We start from the raw sequence: 21,036 nt of genomic DNA, 5'->3' as shown, positions 1-21,036 counted from the left end.
ATCTTAAATAATATATAATTTTTTATATCTTTATGACATCTTAAATAATATATATGACTTCTCGATATCTTGTATGACTTCTATGAATGTATATGATATTCTGAACGATATATATATGACTTTCTGTAGTATATATGATATCCTGAATAATATATATAGTTTCCTAATATTTTATATGACTTTCTGTAAATATATATAATATTTTAAATGATATATATATTTTTGTGAATATATATGATATCCTGAATAATATATATGATTTTTTATGTCTTATATGACTTTCTATAATATATATGACATTCTAAATAATATATATGACTTTTTATCAATATATATGACATCCAAAATAATATATATGACTTTCCGATGTCTTATATGATATCTTGTTAGTTATAATAATTAATAAAATATTATAAAGTCATATATATTATTCGGGATGTCAGATATATGACAGAAGTCATATAAGACATTAGGAAGCCATATATATTATTCAAGATGTTATATATATTCATAACAATCATATAAGACATTAGAAAGTCATATATATTATTTAAAATATTATATATATCTATAAAAAATTATATATATTATTAAAATATCATATATATTCATAGAAAATCATATAAGATATTAGAAAGTCATATATGTTATTCAAAATGTGATATATATTTATAAGAAGTTATATATATTATCTAGGATGTATATATATTCACAAAAAGTCATACAAAGTATCAGAAAAGTCATATATATTGTTTAGAATATCATAAAGATATAAAAGTCATATATATTATTCAAGATGTCATATATATTTACAAAAAGTTATATAATGTATCAAAAATAATAATATTATTTTTCTTTATTCTATATAGAGAAAGGCATTTTATTACTGAAAACTAAAGGAAAAAAATTGTGTGATATTAATAACTGTCCCATCATTAAGTGTACTACGTGATCCAATATGATTGGACGGTGCGCTCCATATCAATTTTATTATACCGCACACAGACTTTCTCTTGGTCCTTGTTAGTTGGACTTTGTTCTAATTTATAGATAATTATTGCTGCTGAATATTTTGAATATAAAATAACTTAGCTAAATTTAAATTCCAAAAGATAAGAAAATATGATCAATAGTTTTAATTTGAATTTTTTTAAGAAAATATTTTAACTTATAATTAGTTTTTTTAATATTTTATACCTCGATTATTTTCTCTATCCTTCTAAGTTTAAGTACATAAGATTTTTTTCAAAAAATTATTGAATTCTATCTTACTTGCTAAATCAGATTTTCTCTCACATGTTATCTCTCCTTTTTCTTATTTCCAATGTCCAGCAATGTCTGAATCTCTTCTTTCCATAGAAGCGTAGCATGTTTTAAATTTTCTAAGAAAGACCTATCATGTTTTGTTTTTGTATAACACAGGGACGAGAAGTGGGCTTCGCGTTAGCTCTGGGTTTAGCAACTGTCAATATATACTATCATGAGAGATCCTGTTACGACTCCAAATTAAAAGTTGAAATATTTTTAATCAGGAGTGGGGCTAGACATGGCCATGCCTGAATATCTAATAACGAAGACCAGCAGCTCCTTTTTTTTAATTTGCAGGGTATGGGCTGCCAAGTCTGTTTGATATGGGCCAGGTCCAATTGGTTTGTTCCCCAACGAACACAGGCAGCAGCCCCCTTTTTACTTCGCAGGATATGGCTGACGGGTCGATGGGATATGGCAGCCCATGGGTTCCCCACGAACACATGGCATGATGCTCGTGAAAACTGGAAAGCAGAATGGATTATTCAAATCCTCGTTCAGAAAAATAGAGAATTTAATTCCATTGAAAAAAGGCCATGGTGAAACTTGTTTTCTTAAGGTTACCCAAACAAGAATTACAATTAATTTTGAGAAAACAGTTTTTGACAAAATTTGGCTTCTTTCGTAAACATACTTTGTCCCACAATTCCTAATTGGGTGAAGCATGCAAATCCAAAGCAACCCCGGCAATATCAAATTCCATAATTTAGCTATGATCCAGTCACATCAGTCCTCCCACACTCTTCCAATTTTCTTTTCTTCGTAAGTACCATTTCTATCACTGCTTTTCAATGCAGTGCAGCGGCTTCATTTGGTGAGGTCACTCCCACCACGATGCATGTTGCTGCTGCTCCCCGAACTAATCTTAAAATCTGTTGATCTGAGAGTCATTCTTGTAGTTATGGGATATGGGCAGAAAATATCGAACCTGCCATAAAAATTTATGGTTGAAGTTGTTTCCGATGAAGATTCTTTGATGTCTAAATTAATCAAAAATTAGAGAATAGTAAAAAAAAAAAAATGAAAGGGGCTTGGGGGCTTGCGACTCCCCTCGTATTATGGAAAGAGGCTAGTAGCTGCTCTCATAGTCAGTGACAGCTATAACAATGGAGATCACGCTTAGCCTACCATATGCAATTGAGTTGTTATCCGGACGTCTTATTTGAGCCATGGGGATCTGATAGCAATACTATGCATAATTGGCACCAAGAATTTCAGTTTGATGGAACCGTGATTTCACCTCGACCTAGATCAAGGCCAATAGGTCGTTTAGGTCCAAAGTAGCTTCTTTTCAACTCGGACTGAGGCAGCCATATACTCTTGTATCAATGCCTACCACAAAGTCTACCCAGCATAATAAGATCCCTTGCTTGCTTACTTATTCCAACCACCATAAAGTATTAAAGTAAGATTAAAGTTGGAATCTCCGTGTCATTCCAATATTCAACCAATGAACTAAAGATAGAATATAAGTAAAATACCCAAAGCTTATATCGGCATGCACTTCATCAATGTCTAGTTGTCCGTATGGGATTGGTAAATTGGGCAATGGCTCCTAACATCTTTCTTATAATACATCAATTTTTAATCCTCTATTTGGTATGAATAGTTGAATTGAAGGAACGATGGATAGGAGAGAGGATAAATGGATGGATCTATCCATTTCTCTATATGTTTGATGAAATATAAAATGATGGATAGGAATAATTTCATCTTTGTTGGTATAGAAGCTGTTGCGGCCAATCGCCTCGTCATCCGATCGCCGGGGAGCGTGCACCTGCAAAAGGAAGTCCGCACTGACCGGAGGCGGCTCCGGCGGGGACCCTCCAACGGTCAAGTCAGAGAGGTGACTGGGCAACAGTGAAATGCAGACAGAGAGCTCTGAGAAAGAGAGAGAGAGAGAGAGAGGGGGAGGAGCGAGCCTGCGCAAGTGGGAGAGACGGGCGGATCGATCCCTTGCACTGTTGCCTTCCCCGGTATATATAGTGGAGCACGGTATGGCGCCGTCATTAATGGCGCGGACAAGTGAGGAACTGTCAACTCACTGTAGACTGTCAGAGCCGCCGTGAAAACGTCATGTCGCCGTGTAGCCGTCTAATCACCAGGGTTGACCCGGCTCTCGGCGGGACAATGCCCCTAGGTAACTGTGCCGCATGTCCGTGTCAGAGCTGACAACGTCTGGCGGCCGTACGGCGATGGGAGGAGACGGCCGACCCTTGGTCGGTGGCCAGCAGAGTGGTGTCGGGTTCCTCCGTCAGTCGGCGAGTTTCATGTGAGTCGGCCTCTGGGTTTGGTCGGTCGGAGGGATACGCCCGACATACCTCCAGTCGGCGATTGGGCCATTGAAAAGCCGTCAGTAGCGTCCGTTAGTCGGGCACTCCCGGCTTTCAGTCGGGGCGCTCCGACCGTCAATCGGTCGATATGCCCGTCAGTCGGTCGGTCGGCCAGTCGGAGACGGTCAGTCGGCCAGTCGGAGACGGTCGGTCGGCCGTCGGTCGGTCGGCCAGTCAGGGTCGGCCGTCGGGGTCGGCCAGTCGTCGTCGGGTCGTCCGTCGGGGTCGTCCGTCGGGGTCGGCCCCTTCGACCGTAAGTCGGTCGGTGGGAATTCCCCAACAGTTGCCCCCCTCCACTCCTGAGCCCGATGTCGTGTTGGCTCGCGTGAACACGTGGGCGACGGCTTCGGACGAAAGGAGTGGTGTTCCGTCTTTTCTTACCCCGACTCTGGCGATCACATCAACGAACGATCCAATATCGGTCGTCCCGACTGTAGGTCGAGCATGCACGTCGGGTCGGAGGTCGACCAACCTCGAACGTTGCTCGTCGACACGATCATTCCGCAGAATCTGTTGTCGAGTAGCATCCGACGTATTCGGATAGGATAACGATGGCAAGTCGAATATCCATTGTCCAGCCCTTGGTCGGACGTATGCGTCGGGATGTATGATAAACGGTGGCAAGCCGAATATCCTTCGATCGATCGTGACCAGATCGGTATGTCGCGAATGCGACTGCGGTCGTCTTGGCGTTTTGCCCTTCTTAGTCGAAGCTAAGTCGGCAAGTTAGCCAGCCGCATTAGTCGAAGCCCTTTGCCTTCAGAGGCCGAGGCCGTCGGTTCGACGATCGATGATCGAGTCATGTTGGTCGGGACCTTTTGCCTTCAGAGGCTGAGGCCGTCGGTTTCGGCGATTGATGATCGAGTCGTTGATTCGGCGATCGACGATCGGCCATGTTGGTCGGAGCCTTTTGCCTTCAGAGGCCGAGGCCGTCGGTTTCGGCGATCGATGATCGAGCCGTTGATTCGGCGATCGACGATCGGCCATGTTGGTCGGAGCCTTTTGCCTTCAGAGGTCGAGGCCGTCGGTTTCGGCGATCGATGATCGAGCCGTTGATTCGGCGATCGACGATCGGCCATGTTGGTCGGAGCCTTTTGCCTTCAGAGGCCGAGGCCGTCGATTTCGGCGATCGATGATCGAGCCGTTGATTCGGCGATCGACGATCGGCCATGTTGGTCGGAGCCTTTTGCCTTCAGAGGCCGAGGCCGTCGATTTCGGCGATCGATGATCGAGCCGTTGATTCGGCGATCGACGATCGGCCATGTTGGTCGGAGCCTTTTGCCTTCAGAGGCTGAGGCCGTCGTAGATTCTCCGCTCCTTCGATCTCTATCAGGATCTGCGCACGAGGAGTGGAGAGGGGAGTGTAGGAGTCATACCTGCGATGCGTCAGTCTCGGACTCCATCGTCAGGGTGACTTTTGGATTCGTCGGGGTGGCGAGACCCGACTATCTGTCGGGAGCCTGCTTGGTTCGACGGGTTCCCGACCTTTCCTCCGCTTTCCTTCGGGCCTCTGGGCTCGGCAAAGCGTCGGTCGGACGCTCCTTTGTCCGCGCGCATATACTTGTATGCGCGCTTCAGTAGCTCGGCATATGTTCGGGGGAGGGTCTTGTCCAGAGAATAAGTAAATCGGGACGACCTCAGGCCCCGCTTCATGGCTGAAACAGCCATGTCTTCGTTGAGGTCCCGGACCTCGAGCGTGGCCGCGTTGAATCGCGCCACGAAGTGTCGGAGCGTCCCATTTTCCCCCTGCTTGAGGGAGAAAAGGCTATCCGACGTTCGCGGCGGCTTTCGGCTGGTGCTGAAATGGGCCACGAACGAGTGCTCGAGCTGCGCAAAGGAATGGATACTGCCCGATCGAAGACCGGAGTACCAAGCCCTGGCAGCCTTGCGGAGCGTCGCGGGGAAGCCGATGCAGAAAAGAGCGTCGGTTGCCCCTTGAATCGTCATGAGAGCTTTGTAGCTCTCGAGGTGGTCGACTGGGTCGGTGGAGCCGTCGTAGGGCTCCACGTGCGGCATCTTGAACCGACTGGGAATCGGCTCATCGAGGACCAGTCGGGAGAGAGGTTGGGCGGTCTGGAAGTCGACGTCGTTCGAAGACTTCTGGCCGTCCATCTGCAGTTGGGCGAGTCGGCAGTCGATCTCCTCGAACCGTCGCTCGTAGTCGTCCGCTCGTCGATGCTGGGAGACCCCAGGGGTGGAGCCTCCGGAGGATTCTGAAAGAGAGCCGACGGTGTGTGCGGCCGCTTTTCCTTCCTTGCCCGTTCCAACGGGGAGGGAGAGGGCCGCTGGGACCGTCGGTCGTCGCGCCGTGGTCGTCCCTCCTCCTCTCCGTGGGAGCGCTGTTGGGAGTGCTCGCATGGAGGCGACAGGGATCGGCGCGGCCGTCGGCGGCTGCTCCTGGAAGGCATAGGTCGGGCCACCGGTTGCTGCTGGAGGCTTTTGACTGCATCGGTCAGTACGGTCATCTGCCGTACGATGGCCGCAATCTGGGCCTCCGTGGTCACTGCAGGGCGCGGAGAGCTAGGCTCCGCCGCCGGTGGGGGCGGGGAGGCCTCTTCCCGACGGGAAGAGCGCCTGGCCGACCCAGTGACTCTCGATCGTTGAGCTCTTGTCTTAGTCATGCTGTCCCCTACCTGGCGCGCCAATCTGTTGCGGCCAATCGCCTCGTCGCCCGATCGTCGGGAAGCGTGCACCTGCAAAAGGAAGTCCGCACTAACCGGAGGCGGCTCCGGCGGGGACCCTCCGACGGTCAAGTCAGAGAGGTGACTGGGCAACAGTGAGATGCAGATAGAGAGCTCTGAGAAGGAGAGAGGGAGAGGGAGAGAGGAGCGAGCCTACGTTTTTGGGAGAGACGGAGCGGATCAATCCCTTGCACTGTTGCCTTCCCCGGTATATATAGTGGAGCACGGTATGGCGCCGTCATTAATGGCGCGGACAAGTGAGGAACTGTCAACTCACTGTAGACTGTCAGAGCCGCCGTGAAAACGTCATGTCGCCGTGTAGCCGTCTAATCACCAGGGTTGACCCGGCTCTCGGCGGGACAATGCCCCTAGGTAACTGTGCCGCATGTCCGTGTCAGAGCTGACAACGTCTGGCGGCCGTACGGCGATGGGAGGAGACGGCCGACCCTTGGTCGGTGGCCAGCAGAGTGGCGTCGGGTTCCTCCGTCAGTCGGCGAGTTTCATGTGAGTCGGCCTCTGGGTTTGGTCGGTCGGGAGGGATATGCCCGACATACCTCCAGTCGGCGATTGGGCCATTGAAAAGCCGTCAGTAGCGTCCGTTAGTCGGGCACTCCCGGCTTTCAGTCGGGGCGCTCCGACCGTCAATCGGTCGATATGCCCGTCAGTCGGTCGGTCGGCCAGTCGGAGACGGTCAGTCGGCCAGTCGGAGACGGTCGGTCGGCCGTCGGGGTCGGCCAGTCGTCCGTCGGGGTCGTCCGTCGGGGTCGGCCCCTTCGACCGTAAGTCGGTCGGTGGGAATTCCCCAACAGAAGCAATAAAAAGAAGGATGAATAATATTTATATGATACTTGTACTAAACTATCTTTTAATAAAAGAAAGTAAAAAAATGCTAGAGTTTTGTCCAAACAATTAATGAAGAATAATTTTGTTAATGTAGAAGCTCACCTCTCATATATGTCATTCATCCTTTTCTTATATCCTTCCAATTTGAAAGATACAAATTGATGAGTCAAAATAGATGAATCTTCTCTTCTTTTCATCCATATTTTCGATTTTTTGAACCGAACAATGAATAAAAATCATCTATCTTTCTAACTCGATCCATAGATCTCAACTAACTAGGGACTAATTATTTTTTTGGATGGATGATCTAATAATAAGGCATGGGATGATCTAACAATATAATATTTCTTTTTTCCTCCTTTATGCTTTGGTTGAGAGTTTAGGGAAGAAAGAAAAAAAAAGAGAAAATATTAGTAAAGAGAGGAAAGAAAAGAAAAGAAAGTAAGTATATCCCTTTCTTTTTGATTGAGAGTTTAAAGAAAGAAAAGAAGGTAATTTCTTCTTTTCTTGATTGAAAGCAAAGAAGAAAGAAAAAAAATATTATAACATTCTTTTACTATTATATTCTTGAAAGCAATCCAACAAACTCAAGAAATGAATCAAAAAAATTATTTTTTAATTTTTCTATTTTTTTTATTTTCATCGATTTTTTCCATCCGCAGGAGTCTCAATAGGATAGGAGACTTAGATGGGATGCATGAAATAAATTTTAGAATTAAAATATAATATTTATTTTATTATTTATCATTAGAAAAATAAGATAAAAATTATAAAAGATTTATTTACTATCAATTCTTTTCCTTTCAATTCCGCACGATTTGAAAGAGAAAAAAATTATGAATTTGAGGAGATTTATATTCTCTCTATTCTTTCTCATTTCTTTTTATTTTTTTATAAAAAAATTTTCAATCAAAAATAATAATAATTTTCTCTCTCATTTTTTTTTTATTTCTTTCTTATTCTTTTCCCCCAACCAAAATATTAATCTCCCGTCTTATTTGTAGTGGATGAGGATTTTTAGGGTGCGATATCTAATCCACATGTCATTTGTCTTCGCCCAAACATTATATACAATAGAAGCGACATGTGCAGCACGTAGGAAAAAGTTGAGCTGTCAGTTGCAATAATGTGGCTTGATGTGTTCCCACGTTTTTTTGTCCTCAACGCATCATCAAAGTATCACGCTCAAAGTACCATGATATCACCACTGCTCCGGTTCTCTCGGAGCCAACTGGCGCCTCGTCGTGGCGCAATTAACCTAACTCGGACCTCCACCAACCACTCCAATTCGAAGGCTAAATTAGTTAAAGCTAATTATTCCCGCCTCCCTATAAATTGCCCCAGGGTGCTTCTCCTCTCCGCCGATCCTCCCACTATCGTGGTCGTTAACAAAAGCTAAAGGCTTCTAGTCTTCGCCTCGCATTCCCTCCTTCCCTCCGCCAGCGATGAAGGTAATCGATAAGATCGCCGGCGACCATGACGGTCCCGTCGTCTTCTCCTTCGAGTTCTTCACACCGAAGCTCTCTGGCGATGCGGAGGCCCGCGCACGCGCCTCCGACGCCTTCGTGGCCAAGGTTGCCACATGGCCGCCCACGGCGCGGCGTTCTGCGACATCACGTGGCGCCCCCGCGACGCCGACTCCACACTCGCCCTTGCCGGCCGGATGCAGCGCGAGGTCGGCGTCGAGACCATTATGCACCTCACGTGCCTCGGCATGCCCCTCGACCGCATCGACCACGCCATCTCCGCCGTCCGTGCCGCCGGCGTCCAGAACGTCCTGGCCCTCCGCGGCGATCCTCCCCTCGGCACCGCCGACGCCGCCCTCTCCGCCGAGGAGGCCGCCCCCGGCGGGCCCGCCTGCGCCCTCGATCTGGTCGAGCACATCCGATCCAAACACGGGGACTACTTCGGCATCGCCGTCGCCGGGTACCCAGGTTCGCTCCCTTCTCTATCTCCGATCACCGGCCATCCATTTCTTGATATTCCCTCAGATCTAACGATGATCCCCAAACTCTCCCTCCCTCTCTCGATCTCCAGAGGCGCACCCGGACAAGATTCCGGATGGGAGCGAGGTCGCGACAGTGGAGGGGTACGAGAGCGATTTGGAGTACCTCAAGAAGAAGGTGGAAGCCGGGGCGGATTTGATCGTGACGCAGCTCTTCTTCGATGTTGATATTTTTCTCAAATTCGTGGGGGATTGCCGGCGGGTCGGGATCGATTGCCCGATTGTGCCTGGAATCCTTCCGATCGCGACGTACCGGAATTTTCAGAGGATGACGGAGACGTGCAAGACGAAGGTGCCACCGGAGGTGAGGGCGGCGGTGGAGGCGAGGAAGGGGGACGAGGCGGCGCTGGCGGCGTACGGGGTGGAACTGGCGACGGATATGTGCCGGAAAATCTTGGAGAAAGGGATAAGGGAGCTGCACTTCTATACGATGAACCGGGAGGAGCCGGCGCTGACGGTGCTGAGGAATTTGGGGCTGGTGGCGGTGGGTGGCAAGGCGGTTCCGAAATCGTTGGGAGAGAACCAGAACGGGGAAAAAGCGGAGTTGGAAAAAAAGCCGGCGAACGGGTCGCAGTAGATGCGCAATACATAGGTTGGTCCCAAATATCTTGGATTGCCAATACAGAAGATCTCAAACGCGTCGTTGACTAATTATTGTTAAGAGTTCACATTATAGTTTTTTTATGATAAGATCGGCCGGTGGTAGGTTAGTTTCCAATTGTTTGACCAGGTCAAATACTATAGATTTGTCTGTTGGCAATGGAAGAAATATATTAAACATGTGATGATTTCAATCAAGTGGATAATTAATATTACGGAGAGGAACAATGGCATTGCAACGTGAGATTTCTGTGCTACCAAAGCATTTTTGCTTCTAGCATTGAAAGAACAACATATGCCTACTGCTATCTTTTTACACGTGCATGACAGTTCTATCTGCTATACGTATTCTTAAAATCAGAGGCCTTAATTTTTCTTTCTTGGTATGCAGTTTCCCCTGTTAATCATCTTCTTTGATTGTGCTGACTATTGTGGCGGGATGTCTCCTTTTAACAACCAAATAGGAAAAGTTTGAACTCTGGTATATTATTAATTAATAAATAACACTTCAGAGAGGTAAATAGCATTATATAATTAGAATCCAAGCTGATCTCACTTATGCAACTTCATGTTAAAAATTCAGAAGTTCTTTTGAAGAAAAAAAATCCTGTTGGATCGGAAAAAAAGCTCCGAGTTCCATCAAACAGGTGATACTGAGTACAACAAGAGCATTGATTTAATCACCGAATAACATATTCTCACGCAACTTTAGATTCATGGTGCTAGTGGAAAAACATCACTGATGGTTTGTATGACAGATCTTTACCTTTATTTTTGGTGGTAACAGAACTTTTACCTCTGCGACAAAAACTTGAAAGGCATCAGATCCCTTATCAATTCAAGAACACGTTCCTTTGACATTTTCACCAAAGAGCCAGTGGCTTTATTCCACGATGTTGTGTTAAAGAAGGCAGTAAGCTACAGAAGAAAACAATCTTTGTAATGCATGATGCTCCGTAGCTGTAGTCTGAATTTTCCCTGACTAGCATCCTCGATCATGACCATGCCTCGATATAGAATCTACCAGCCTTCTCTAGTTGTCTGAGCCATCTTGCAGCAGATTCCTTCGAAATCCCGCTAGCTTCTGAAACGATCTCTTCCAGGGTTGATGTCACATCAGCTGGCATTTTTATGGAAGACCCTGCGATATATATGGCAGCTCCTGCACTCAACAAACTCCATATCCTTTTTCTCTCTTCTTTCATCTTATGCTGCACATAGACCTTCTGGGGCTGATCTCTAGAGAAAGCAACAAAGAACCCTCCGCCCTTCTCCTTCGATAGCACCCCATAATCTTGTGCATGAGATAACCAGAAATTCTTGTATAGAAAATCATTTTCCTGATTCCTACAACCAAAGAAGAATACGACTGGAGATGTTGACACAGTCACATTTTGCAGTGCCCTTTCCTCCACAAATGCACGGAAGGGTGCACAACCTGTTCCAGGTCCAATGAGAATGAGAGGAAGAGATGGAGGAGGGGGAGGAAGGGCACCTCGACGAATCCAAGCAGGAATATAGACTCCTGTTAGAAATTTGTGAAAGAATGTTAGCGATTCATTCAGAATCCTCCGTGTGATCGCAATTTCTATATGGTATTTTTAAGGATGTACCTTTACTTTCAAATGGATCAAGTCCAGCTAGCCATGACGAGCAGAGGCCATGTCGCTTCCTCTTGAAAGGAGTAATCCATGATACAATGCTCACAGTTAAGTGTACCTGGTTCGGATGAGCTGAAGGAGATGAAGAGATGGAAAACGCTCTGGTTTTTAGTGGAGGAACCATCTGCACCAACCATTCAAATGGCATCTGCACAGATGGAAAATCCTCTAGTACCTGCAACACAGGGCTAGTCATTTCTGAGAATTTGATGAGCTACGAAGAACGGTGAAAGCAATATACAGCCCCTTATTGTAATATCACACTCTTCATGCTTAACTAAATTCTTCAACAGAAACAGCAGAACTGTCTCCTTGAAATCAGACAGCTATGTAGAATCAAAATAAGCACGGTTAAAATTACAAGTTGCTTACCTCCAAAACAGTTCTTCGTTCCTTCTGATTATACTGATATAGATCATCCCTTCCTTCAGGAGAAGCAAAATATTGAAGCCTTTCCTTTTCATGTTCTGCTGTTGCATAAAAGCTCATGACCTGAAATGCATACACATTTAATGGCAATTTTAACTGATAAAATATAACAGGGTCGTTTGAAACAATTATGACAAGTATGAAAAAAGAGCCCATTAGATGTTAAGGCAATGTTAGGATTAATTTTATAGTTAATACTCTACTTGCATTCTGGCCTCTCATGGGATAAGGAGAAAAGCCCTGTTCCATCAATTTGGGATAAGGCTCAGAATTCGGTATTTATTAACATCTGTTTGGAATAACCGTCATAATAATGAATATGATAGTTTTGCAACCATGGATTCCTCTCTGATCCGCAATGGTACTTCAATAAAAATCATGAACAAGTTTTAATAACTACAATAGATCGATTACTTAGAAAAACAAGTTTTAATAACTTAATTTACTGAAGTTCAGGTTTAATAGGAATGGACTTCAGAAACATGCACAAGTATGCATCATTTTGCATCACAATATACTTCTCACTTCCTAAGCTGCATTGTAATACTGACCAATGCTGGGTAATACATAACCTCGAAGATATAGGGGGTAGGGTACAGATTGTGCTCTATATGCACCAACACTGAAAAATCTACATAAAGGAGTGCATGCACAATCAAGAAAACTTTGAATTGTTTATTAGAACTGACATTCTCTTGGGCTACAAGTAACTTGGAAGATTCTCCAGTACTTAGAAGATAATGTTTTTCGCACTGTGTGCATACAATTTGGGGCCTGGTATTAGCTGCACCTAAGAGCAATATAGTACAGTTAACCTAAGGCTTCTAAGCTATGGGGAGTCCTGTGAAATCACATATAAAGCTAACCAAATGTCAAAGCTGACACCCACTCAAAATCTGTCAATTGCAACATAAGAAACTAAATTCATCATTCTTTTACATGAACTGATTGAACTGATGTAAACCGATTCTCAAAATGCAAGATTATGTAATGTATTTAATAAGTCCTGGTGAAACTTGACTGTGAGTAGCATCATATTTTTCAATTCAATCCTCCTGATTCTCCATCTCTATAAAATATCCTGAGGCCACCACCTCCAATCCTCCTCCAGTTGGAGTCCACAGTTAGTTTGCTTGCCCCCCCCCCCCACCCCCCACCCCAAGCTAAGCATTTTGAATTTGAAATTCCACCTCATTGTGAAACTAGGCCGATTGTAGAGAAGCAAAGTGAGGAGACACCTTTGTCTCCACCCATCGAACAAACCCTACAAATTGCAACGAACAGGTTCAACAGGAAAGCCAAAGTGAGATGGGGATGGAAACCCCCTTAATCTATCCCCAAGAAGCCAACCCTGAACAATGATCGTTAGCTGTGTGAAAAATGGCAAATGCTAGGAAAATGGGAATGACCTAAGAAGACATGGATGGAAGAAGGGAGAATTAATTTGAAATAAGTATCATAATTAAAAATCAGAACCTAAAGATGGAACTAATCCTGATGTTTATTTTTTTTTTATTTGGAAGCATATTTGATTCTAAAACCATATCTGAATTTGATTAGAATATGGATCGGGATCGAGTCCAAATTAAGATCCATAATCCATGCTCATATCCGCAATCTTAAATCCTAACTATGTTTTGAGGTCTAATTTATGCAGAACTTAATCTTAAGCAAACCTAGGACCAGTCTTATATAGAATTTGATAGTCAAGTAGTCCATAAGACGCTCCATGCAATAAACAAGAAATTAGTCAAAATATAAACTTTATTCCTTCCTCTTTCTCTTCAACTTCAAATTTGCTACTTGCCAATTTGATTCGCAAAGTTCTAATAAACTTAGCACGACATCAGCAAATAAACTAAGGCTTCTTTAGCAAAAACTTTTTAGTAACTATTTGAAATAATATTGGATGGTGATATAAAATTTGTGCAAAATATTTCTTTTCCTGCAATGTTTTCTTGACTTTTATTTAGACAGTTTGGTGTTTCTTGAATAAAGACTAACAAATGGACAAGAAAAGACAATTTTTATGCATTTCAGATGAAGAGCTGCATGTATTGGAGTCGACTGCAGTTTTCAAAATAAGATGTACATACGTAACATGCAACTATCTTGCCTCAAAGAAATACCGTCGAGGGGAAGCTGATGCGACATCCATTGTCAGTGCCACAAAATCTTTTAATTTGACAGGATGCATCAGGCTTTTCACATGGGAATCAATAGATTGTTTCTCATTATCTCTGGGCTGGACCTGAAAGATCAACATGTTGTTAATCTTCTACACATTACCATGAATGCATAAAAAGTTTAAAAAAATGGTAATCATTCAATTTATATCCTTATATTCTTATCATAGAGACAACAAACTGAGACGATGAGACACAAGTCACAATATCAGACTATAAACTTGAACAATAAGATACTTAACAGACAAGAGAACAAATATTACTGCAAGTTGGATGCTGATGTTGTGAGATCTAACAAACTTTACTCTTTCCTGAGGGATAGAAATGTCTAGCATGTAATATGAACCTGTGATTGTGAAATACACCCAATGCAATATGAAAATTTTAAGTGACTGAAGGAAAAAAAAATCACATACTGTGATGTAACAGTCCTGGTCCAGGTTACAATGTTGAATGAATGCATCAACAGCAATAGGATCTTGACTTGGAAGAATCTCAACAACATCACCAACTTGATAGTCCATACCCTAAGAAAAGTGTCAACAGCCAGATCTATAATTATCCATAAATATATATAAAGAAAAACTTAGATCTAGAATGAGAATAGGAGGGTGAATTTTATAATAGTATACCACAGTTGCAATTCAATCAGGATGGTATAGGTAAACTTACAGGTGATAAAGCTTCAAATTCAAAATGACGCACATCTCTACCATAGTCCACTTTGGTCAAATGTTGGTTTGTTATCTATCAAATTATTCACAAGAACTTCCATATATTAGCAATAGAACTTGCATAATAGATACAGCAATCATAAAGGTATACATACTAAGAAGCAACAATGATACTAGATACACAAATGGAGGGGGCAATAGGATTCCATTTGTAGTTTCTCTCCCTGAAATGATATAAGCTTTTTTTTTAAAAAAAAAATACTAAGAAAAGTTCTTTCAAATGTATAATCATGTATTTTTCTTTTTTTTTTTAGAAAAAGAAAAAGAAGCATGATCATGTAGTATATGAAAAACTAGCACCTACCCCCACAATTTTGTGCTTTCTTCCTTCTCTATATTAGCAGCATGTATGCTTATTGGTAATATAACTTTTACGTACACGCATCGAGCACCCTATGCATATGCATACATAGATGCATGCATAAATGCAGACAGCTTGAGACATTTTTCCTAAAGTGTAAATTTTTTGATCATGTCTCGGTTCAAAAATACTTTTGTGAGCCATTCAGATAGATTCCTACCATTTCAATGATGCAAAATATTCCACATCAACTTTGCTTCACATATGTTCTAAGTCGCACAGATTCTAGGGAATGGCTCAATCAGCATGATGTCTGCATCAGGTCTGCATGTTGCAACATCTCAGACTTCATGAATGAATGAAAAGATACAGCCTGCCAAACACTATCTAGGAAGTGTGGTTTGAACACAATCACAGCAGCAGATTAACTCAAATAATGTTGAAACTGAAGCTCAAGAGAACTAAGTAGTGCTCACTGGGCCCATAGGCTGACTCTTGGAACACCTCATCTGAACATCATATACTGGGGAATATGCCAGCTCAAGGTTCTAAACAGCTACCAAAAATTTGCATATGCCTAATCATGCAACCAAATGCACTCCAAACATATCCAGGCAGGTCCACTTGATCCATGGTGTTTCGAGTGATCCTCTTGGATCAAAGCATGTGCAACAATGATCTAAGAGACATCAGCAAGGCGCAAGTCTCAGATTTGTGTTGAAAGGCCAACAGAGAGGAATACTATTACAGCAACTTGAATAGAAGTTGTAATAAAGGATCCAAAACAGACAAAATAGACCATAGCAACGGCATGATGTGACTAATTCACAAAGTTTGGTTTATTTATTAATTAAAAAAAAATCATAAAGTTGAGATAAGGCTGGATGATTATGAACTTCTGTCTATGGTTTGATATCTTTCAAGAAAGAGCATACATAGTTTGATAGCATATCATGGAGGGAAAAGGATCTGCTATAGCTAAATCTGTTACTTTGAGTTTATGTCTACGAGTAATAGAAGATATTATTTAATATTAGATAAAAATAAACTGCATCCATATTAAAGAAAAAAATTGATCAAGCAGTTAATTCATACCATCCGCAAGAAGTGATGTGGCTTATTATCATCACAGAAGCACAATGCTGGAGACATGGAACGAGTACTCTCAATCATCTTCTCAGTACTCTTCAAATCTAACACAGACAAGAGTCCTATTTTGATAAACTCTTCAACTAATTCTACAACCAAAATAATTATAGTTTTAGAAAGAAAATACCTGAGATGGTTGACACATGTACTTCTACCTCATCAGCATTATGATATATAACTTGAAATTTTGAATGGTCCAAAGTTTTCATATGAGAATTCGAAATATCTGAAACTCTTGGTAAGATGGTTGGGTTCATGTGATTCAGCATGTTCCACAGAGATGACAGCCAAGGGTCAAAGGCACCTTCATATCTATAGAGAATGTATTCCAGGGGTCATTTTGACTAGGTTATATAGTATTCCACAGTGTTGTTGACCAACTCAGATGAAATAATCAATGAAACTTACTGACATACAGATGTCTTGCAGGAAAAAAAAAAAAGTAAAAAACTAAAAACCAATAATACCATTAAAAAAATGTTTATCCAATAGAGATGCACTCACAAAATATCAAAAGAAGACTGAATAATGAACATTGAACATGAATCATATATCAGAAATAACACACTGCAGAACAGCATAAAATACACCATGAGCAAGTGTAAACTAGAGATATACCCTGAATGGTGCTGATCATCTCCCAAACCTTTTTTGATTATTGATTTTGCCCCAAGATCAGAAAGCCTTTTATCCAGCTTCTTTGCACTAAACTGCAGCCCAAAAAATAAAAAATAAAAATCACAACTTTATCTAACAAATTTTAGAGACAATCAAGCAATTCTGTATTTTGCTGACATAACATATAAAGAATAAGGCCTACTTCATAAGATCAAGGTTATAAATTGGTTAAAAAGGGTATTTGGAATGGCTTTACTACAAACCCATGTCAAGAATGGATGCAGTAGCACTGAATATATAGACTAAGATTATTTCAAAAATATTTTGGCAGAGGGTCAAGCTTTGCTTGCTCTTGTATGAAGCTGGAATCTGAAAATTATGATCCTGTCTTGATGGTCATTAATTAATCCCTCAGTCTCTTCATTGTAAACGAACAAAATCACGATAAGAGTGTTACAAACAGAACAGTAAGTGAACATCCTCCTTTCTATACTCGTGTTATTCTTCTCACCTTGTTCTTTCTTTATTCCTTATTCACTTCATAACCCAATCCTCTGTAACTATAACAGTTCTCCATTTAAAAATTAAACAATAATAATATATGCCATGTCTTTTCAGTGCTTCCAAAAGAATAGAAGTTCATCTTGATCCAATGTTGACAAGTCAACTAAATATATCACCAGCTCGATGTCAAAAGATATAATTGTTAAGAAATTGTATATATCATGATGTATATACACAAACTAAAAAGGAAAACCTGTTCAAAAAAGAGATTTCTACAACCACAAGACTGGCAGCAACAATAACATTATGATGCAGATTGTGCTGCATTAACAAATTGGCAAAGAGACAACATGGAGCATGCACTAATCATGAAGTGCACTATGTCGAGGTATTTTTCACATAAAGGTAGTGTAACAGAGGAAAGACTTAACAGTCAAAAATAACAGTTTCTTCCATATTGCAAACATTTCATAGTAGTCAAGGGATTCCCAAAGTTCACACTTTCCAGGTTTTATAGCATTAGTGACTTGGCCCGAGTAGTTAAGCATGATATTACATGGCTATTCATGCAAATATTCATCATTCAGTTTGAGTAGCAAGCTGAATGTCTCACATGTTTGTGTAGAGCAAAACTGAAGCAAATGATTCATAATTCAACTAAAAATGATGGGCTTCAAAAATCCAACAATAATGTGTTAAAAAGATTAGTTGTAATTACGTTGTATTTCTGGTATCCGGAGTCACCCAGTCCAAAAACGGCGTAGTGAAGATCTTCCAACCACCTATTATTAAGATTTCTCTGCAAAAGAAACCTCCAGAACGCCTAGAAAAAGCAAATCAAGTCACGACCAAGAAATGAAAACAATTCACAATGAATAAATGAAGATCAACCTTCATGGAATCCGGTGCATCACCCTGACCGGTAGTCGACACGACAAAAATCACCGTCTTCTCATCCGGTAAACGACTCTGCAAGCATTTGAAACCAAAAAATAAAAAGAAAAGGAAAGAAAAAAAACCATATTAATTGCATCGAAATTTGGCGAAATTTTTGACTCGATTTTGTAATTGCTAATGGAACTATCGTTAGTTTATCTCTAATTTCAGTTGAACGGATAAATAAAAAGATAAGAGGGGGCAGAGTGAAATCTAACGGCGTCGAAGCGGTCCATGGAGAGGACGGTGACGGAAGGGCAGCCGCCGCGCTCGGCCTCCCTCCCGACGCGCTCCGCCGCATCCATGGCGTTCCCAGTCTGGGACGCGTAGAGCACCAGAAGACCGCTCGGCTTCTCTTCCATTGCCTTCGCCGTTAGAGAAGGGAAAGGGGAAAGGGAAGGAACAGGGAAAGGGTTTTATCTGCCAGCTTGTAGTATCAGCCGTTTGATATCAATCTAATGGCCAGATAGAAGCCTAGAAGATGGCGGGGGAGGGGCTCCGGATCAGGCGGCGGGGGACGGAGACTGCGGGAGATGTCGCCGAGGTGAAGGCGGACAGCGATAGTGAGGTCGCTGGGAAGATCGGACGGCGGGAGGATCGTGCTGTGCGGGTGCAGCTTCCTGAAGGGGATCGAGTTCCACGGACCTGAGCATGAAGGAGAAATTCTTTGTGCACCGGCGGTGTTCGATTGGTCCTCACCGCTTTTCAACTTATATTTAATATCTATAATTTATTTTTTTATTTAAAAATTTTATATCATAAAAATATTTTTATTTTTCAAAAAAATTATATCTAAAATATCATAATATAATTTAAAATATATTAATATAAAAAAAATATTTTTGTCCAATCATTTTTCAACGTATATTTAATTTAATAGCTGTAGGCTAAATTTTTTTTAAAAAAATTTTGAATGACGAAAATACTTTTAATCTTTAAAAAAAATTATGATATTTTATCATCCAGTATTATATTATGATATTTTATGAATAAAAATTATAATTTTTTGAAAGATGTCATAATTTTATTAAAAAAATTTACCATATAAAATTTTTAAATGAAAAAAATCGAATTACAGATATTAAAAATATATTAAAAAAATAATAATTATATAAATTAATTAGATAACATGATATCTTTTACGTCAAATTTTTTACACCATTCACGATAAACAAAAAATTTGCCAGACATAAAGTCCTCAAAAATTTTATAGACCACGAGAGGTATAGTTAGAAGTAGGTCTGGGCCCACACGAGATTGTCTAAAGCCCAAATCGAAAAGATCTGTCCTGAGACGTAAATCGAAGCCTGTACAGACATGACCCACCTAGCACTAAACCTTACCCCAGATCTGCGCATCCCCCGGGCCCCAGCCATGATCTCTTTCTCAACCCCTTAAGAGCAAGAAGTGGGCCCAAGCTTTCTCAAGCCGCATCGAGCCAGGCCTACTATGGGTCAAGCTATGGATCAGACTTGGATCTGAAATAGTATTCTCCTTATTCTCTGTCCAAAGATGGGGCGCAAAGATTTTGTGCATGACATGATTGTGGGATTGAAAATTCCAAGTTGATAGAATTGGTTTTGATTGCCTTGAAACTTTAAAAATTTTTGAATTACATAATACCACATACTCCTACAAAACTACAAGAAAAGATTAATGCAGAAAGATAAGATAAGGAAAATAAAATAGAGTTTTTATTGTACAGAGATCTCTTTTCTATGGTTACACAAAATCCTTAAATACCTTATGTTGCGGCCAATTCTCAATTGCACTTGACTTTGATGAAGAGCAATTTGCAAAAGAAGTTCACTAACCAAAATTATATCCGATGGAGACCCTCCAATGTCTAAATCAGTAGAAAATGATGAACAACAGATATTTTAGAATAGAATCTGACAGAATCTAGCCTAGAAGTATTTTACCCTTGCTGTTCTCTTACCTCCCCTTTATATAAGTAATTTGGATGTAACTATCTGTAACGGTTTGGTACGTGGAATCCCGCTTATCTCGATATTATATGATCGTGGAGTAGACAGTTAATGTCCACTAATAATTGTGGTAAGTAGCCGTTACGCGCTCTTTGTATTGGTAATTTCTAATATATCGACTATGTGTCCGTGATGTGGGCATACCAACTATATGTCGGTGCTTGTAAGATACCGACTGACCATCAATTGATGACTCTAATATATCAACTGACCATCAATTATAAAGTCGATCGAGTCGTTATAGTTGACTTAGATCCGTCAGAAAAGTCGATTGAAAATTATTGACTATTTGTTGGTGTACCGACTGATAGTCGGATGTCCGTGTCCTTGACGTAGATAGAAAGTTGGACGATGAGCCTTCTAGATATCAAAGTTGAACCAGAACTTGTTCAACGGTCCGATTTTGACGGTTCCCCATAGGATACCGACATATATTCGGATAGCCGACCGTGAATCAGAGGGAATAGGTCCGATTGCCCCAACAGTTGCCCCCATTCCCAAGTCTCAGGTGGCTTGATATATTAGATGAAGGGAGTCTCCACATGTCATTTTGAGCCTCGATTTTGCGGTCGTTTCGGCTGCAAGCATAAATGATCCCCTCGAAAATTGAAAGATCTTCAATCATTTTATCGTTTTGATGATCGTGCGATCATCATTGAGATATTAATTCGAGAAGATGGTTATTTAATGTTGCAGTCGATCAGATGATGAAATGATCTGATTTAATTTGATTTCAGCTGATCGAGAGCTGCCACATGTC

At 41.7% G+C, this 21,036-nt stretch overlaps 2 protein-coding genes across 6 annotated transcripts; one reads left to right on the top strand and one right to left on the bottom strand.

Annotated features, from left to right (window-relative positions):
• The first annotated feature begins 8,494 nt into the window (after positions 1-8,494).
• LOC105047511 (methylenetetrahydrofolate reductase (NADH) 2) lies at positions 8,495-10,009 on the top strand. Its single transcript, XM_010926454.4, is given in 3 exon segments — positions 8,495-8,743; positions 8,746-9,099; positions 9,203-10,009. Coding segments are annotated over 3 exon segments (1,032 nt in total). The 5' UTR covers positions 8,495-8,610; the 3' UTR covers positions 9,748-10,009.
• A 436-nt stretch (positions 10,010-10,445) lies between these two features.
• LOC105047512 (NADPH-dependent diflavin oxidoreductase 1) lies at positions 10,446-18,976 on the bottom strand. 5 transcript variants are annotated; one of them, XM_010926456.4, is made up of 13 exons: positions 18,507-18,976; positions 18,244-18,321; positions 18,071-18,175; positions 16,849-16,940; positions 16,358-16,542; positions 16,177-16,274; positions 14,719-14,793; positions 14,463-14,573; positions 13,977-14,111; positions 11,804-11,923; positions 11,384-11,606; positions 11,266-11,295; positions 10,777-11,117 (listed from the first exon to the last, which is right to left on the bottom strand). In XM_010926456.4, exons 1-13 carry the CDS (start codon positions 18,648-18,650, stop codon positions 10,972-10,974), a joined length of 1,542 nt encoding a protein of 513 aa, XP_010924758.1. In that variant the 5' UTR covers positions 18,651-18,976; the 3' UTR covers positions 10,777-10,971. The 5 variants fall into 5 exon arrangements, with proteins under 5 accessions (XP_010924757.1, XP_073115107.1, XP_019707014.1 ...); XM_010926455.4 differs by having other exon boundaries at positions 10,446-11,295; XM_073259006.1 differs by lacking the exons at positions 16,177-16,274; positions 16,358-16,542; positions 16,849-16,940; ... (1 more) ...; positions 18,244-18,321; positions 18,507-18,976 and adding an exon at positions 15,302-15,621 and having other exon boundaries at positions 10,446-11,295.
• Between the last annotated feature and the right edge of the window lie 2,060 nt (positions 18,977-21,036).

This window comes from Elaeis guineensis, chromosome 6 (genome assembly GCF_000442705.2).
Source record: "Elaeis guineensis isolate ETL-2024a chromosome 6, EG11, whole genome shotgun sequence".
In the NCBI taxonomy this organism is placed as follows: domain Eukaryota; kingdom Viridiplantae; phylum Streptophyta; class Magnoliopsida; order Arecales; family Arecaceae; genus Elaeis; species Elaeis guineensis.
This window is presented reverse-complemented; position numbering and strand designations above follow the sequence as displayed.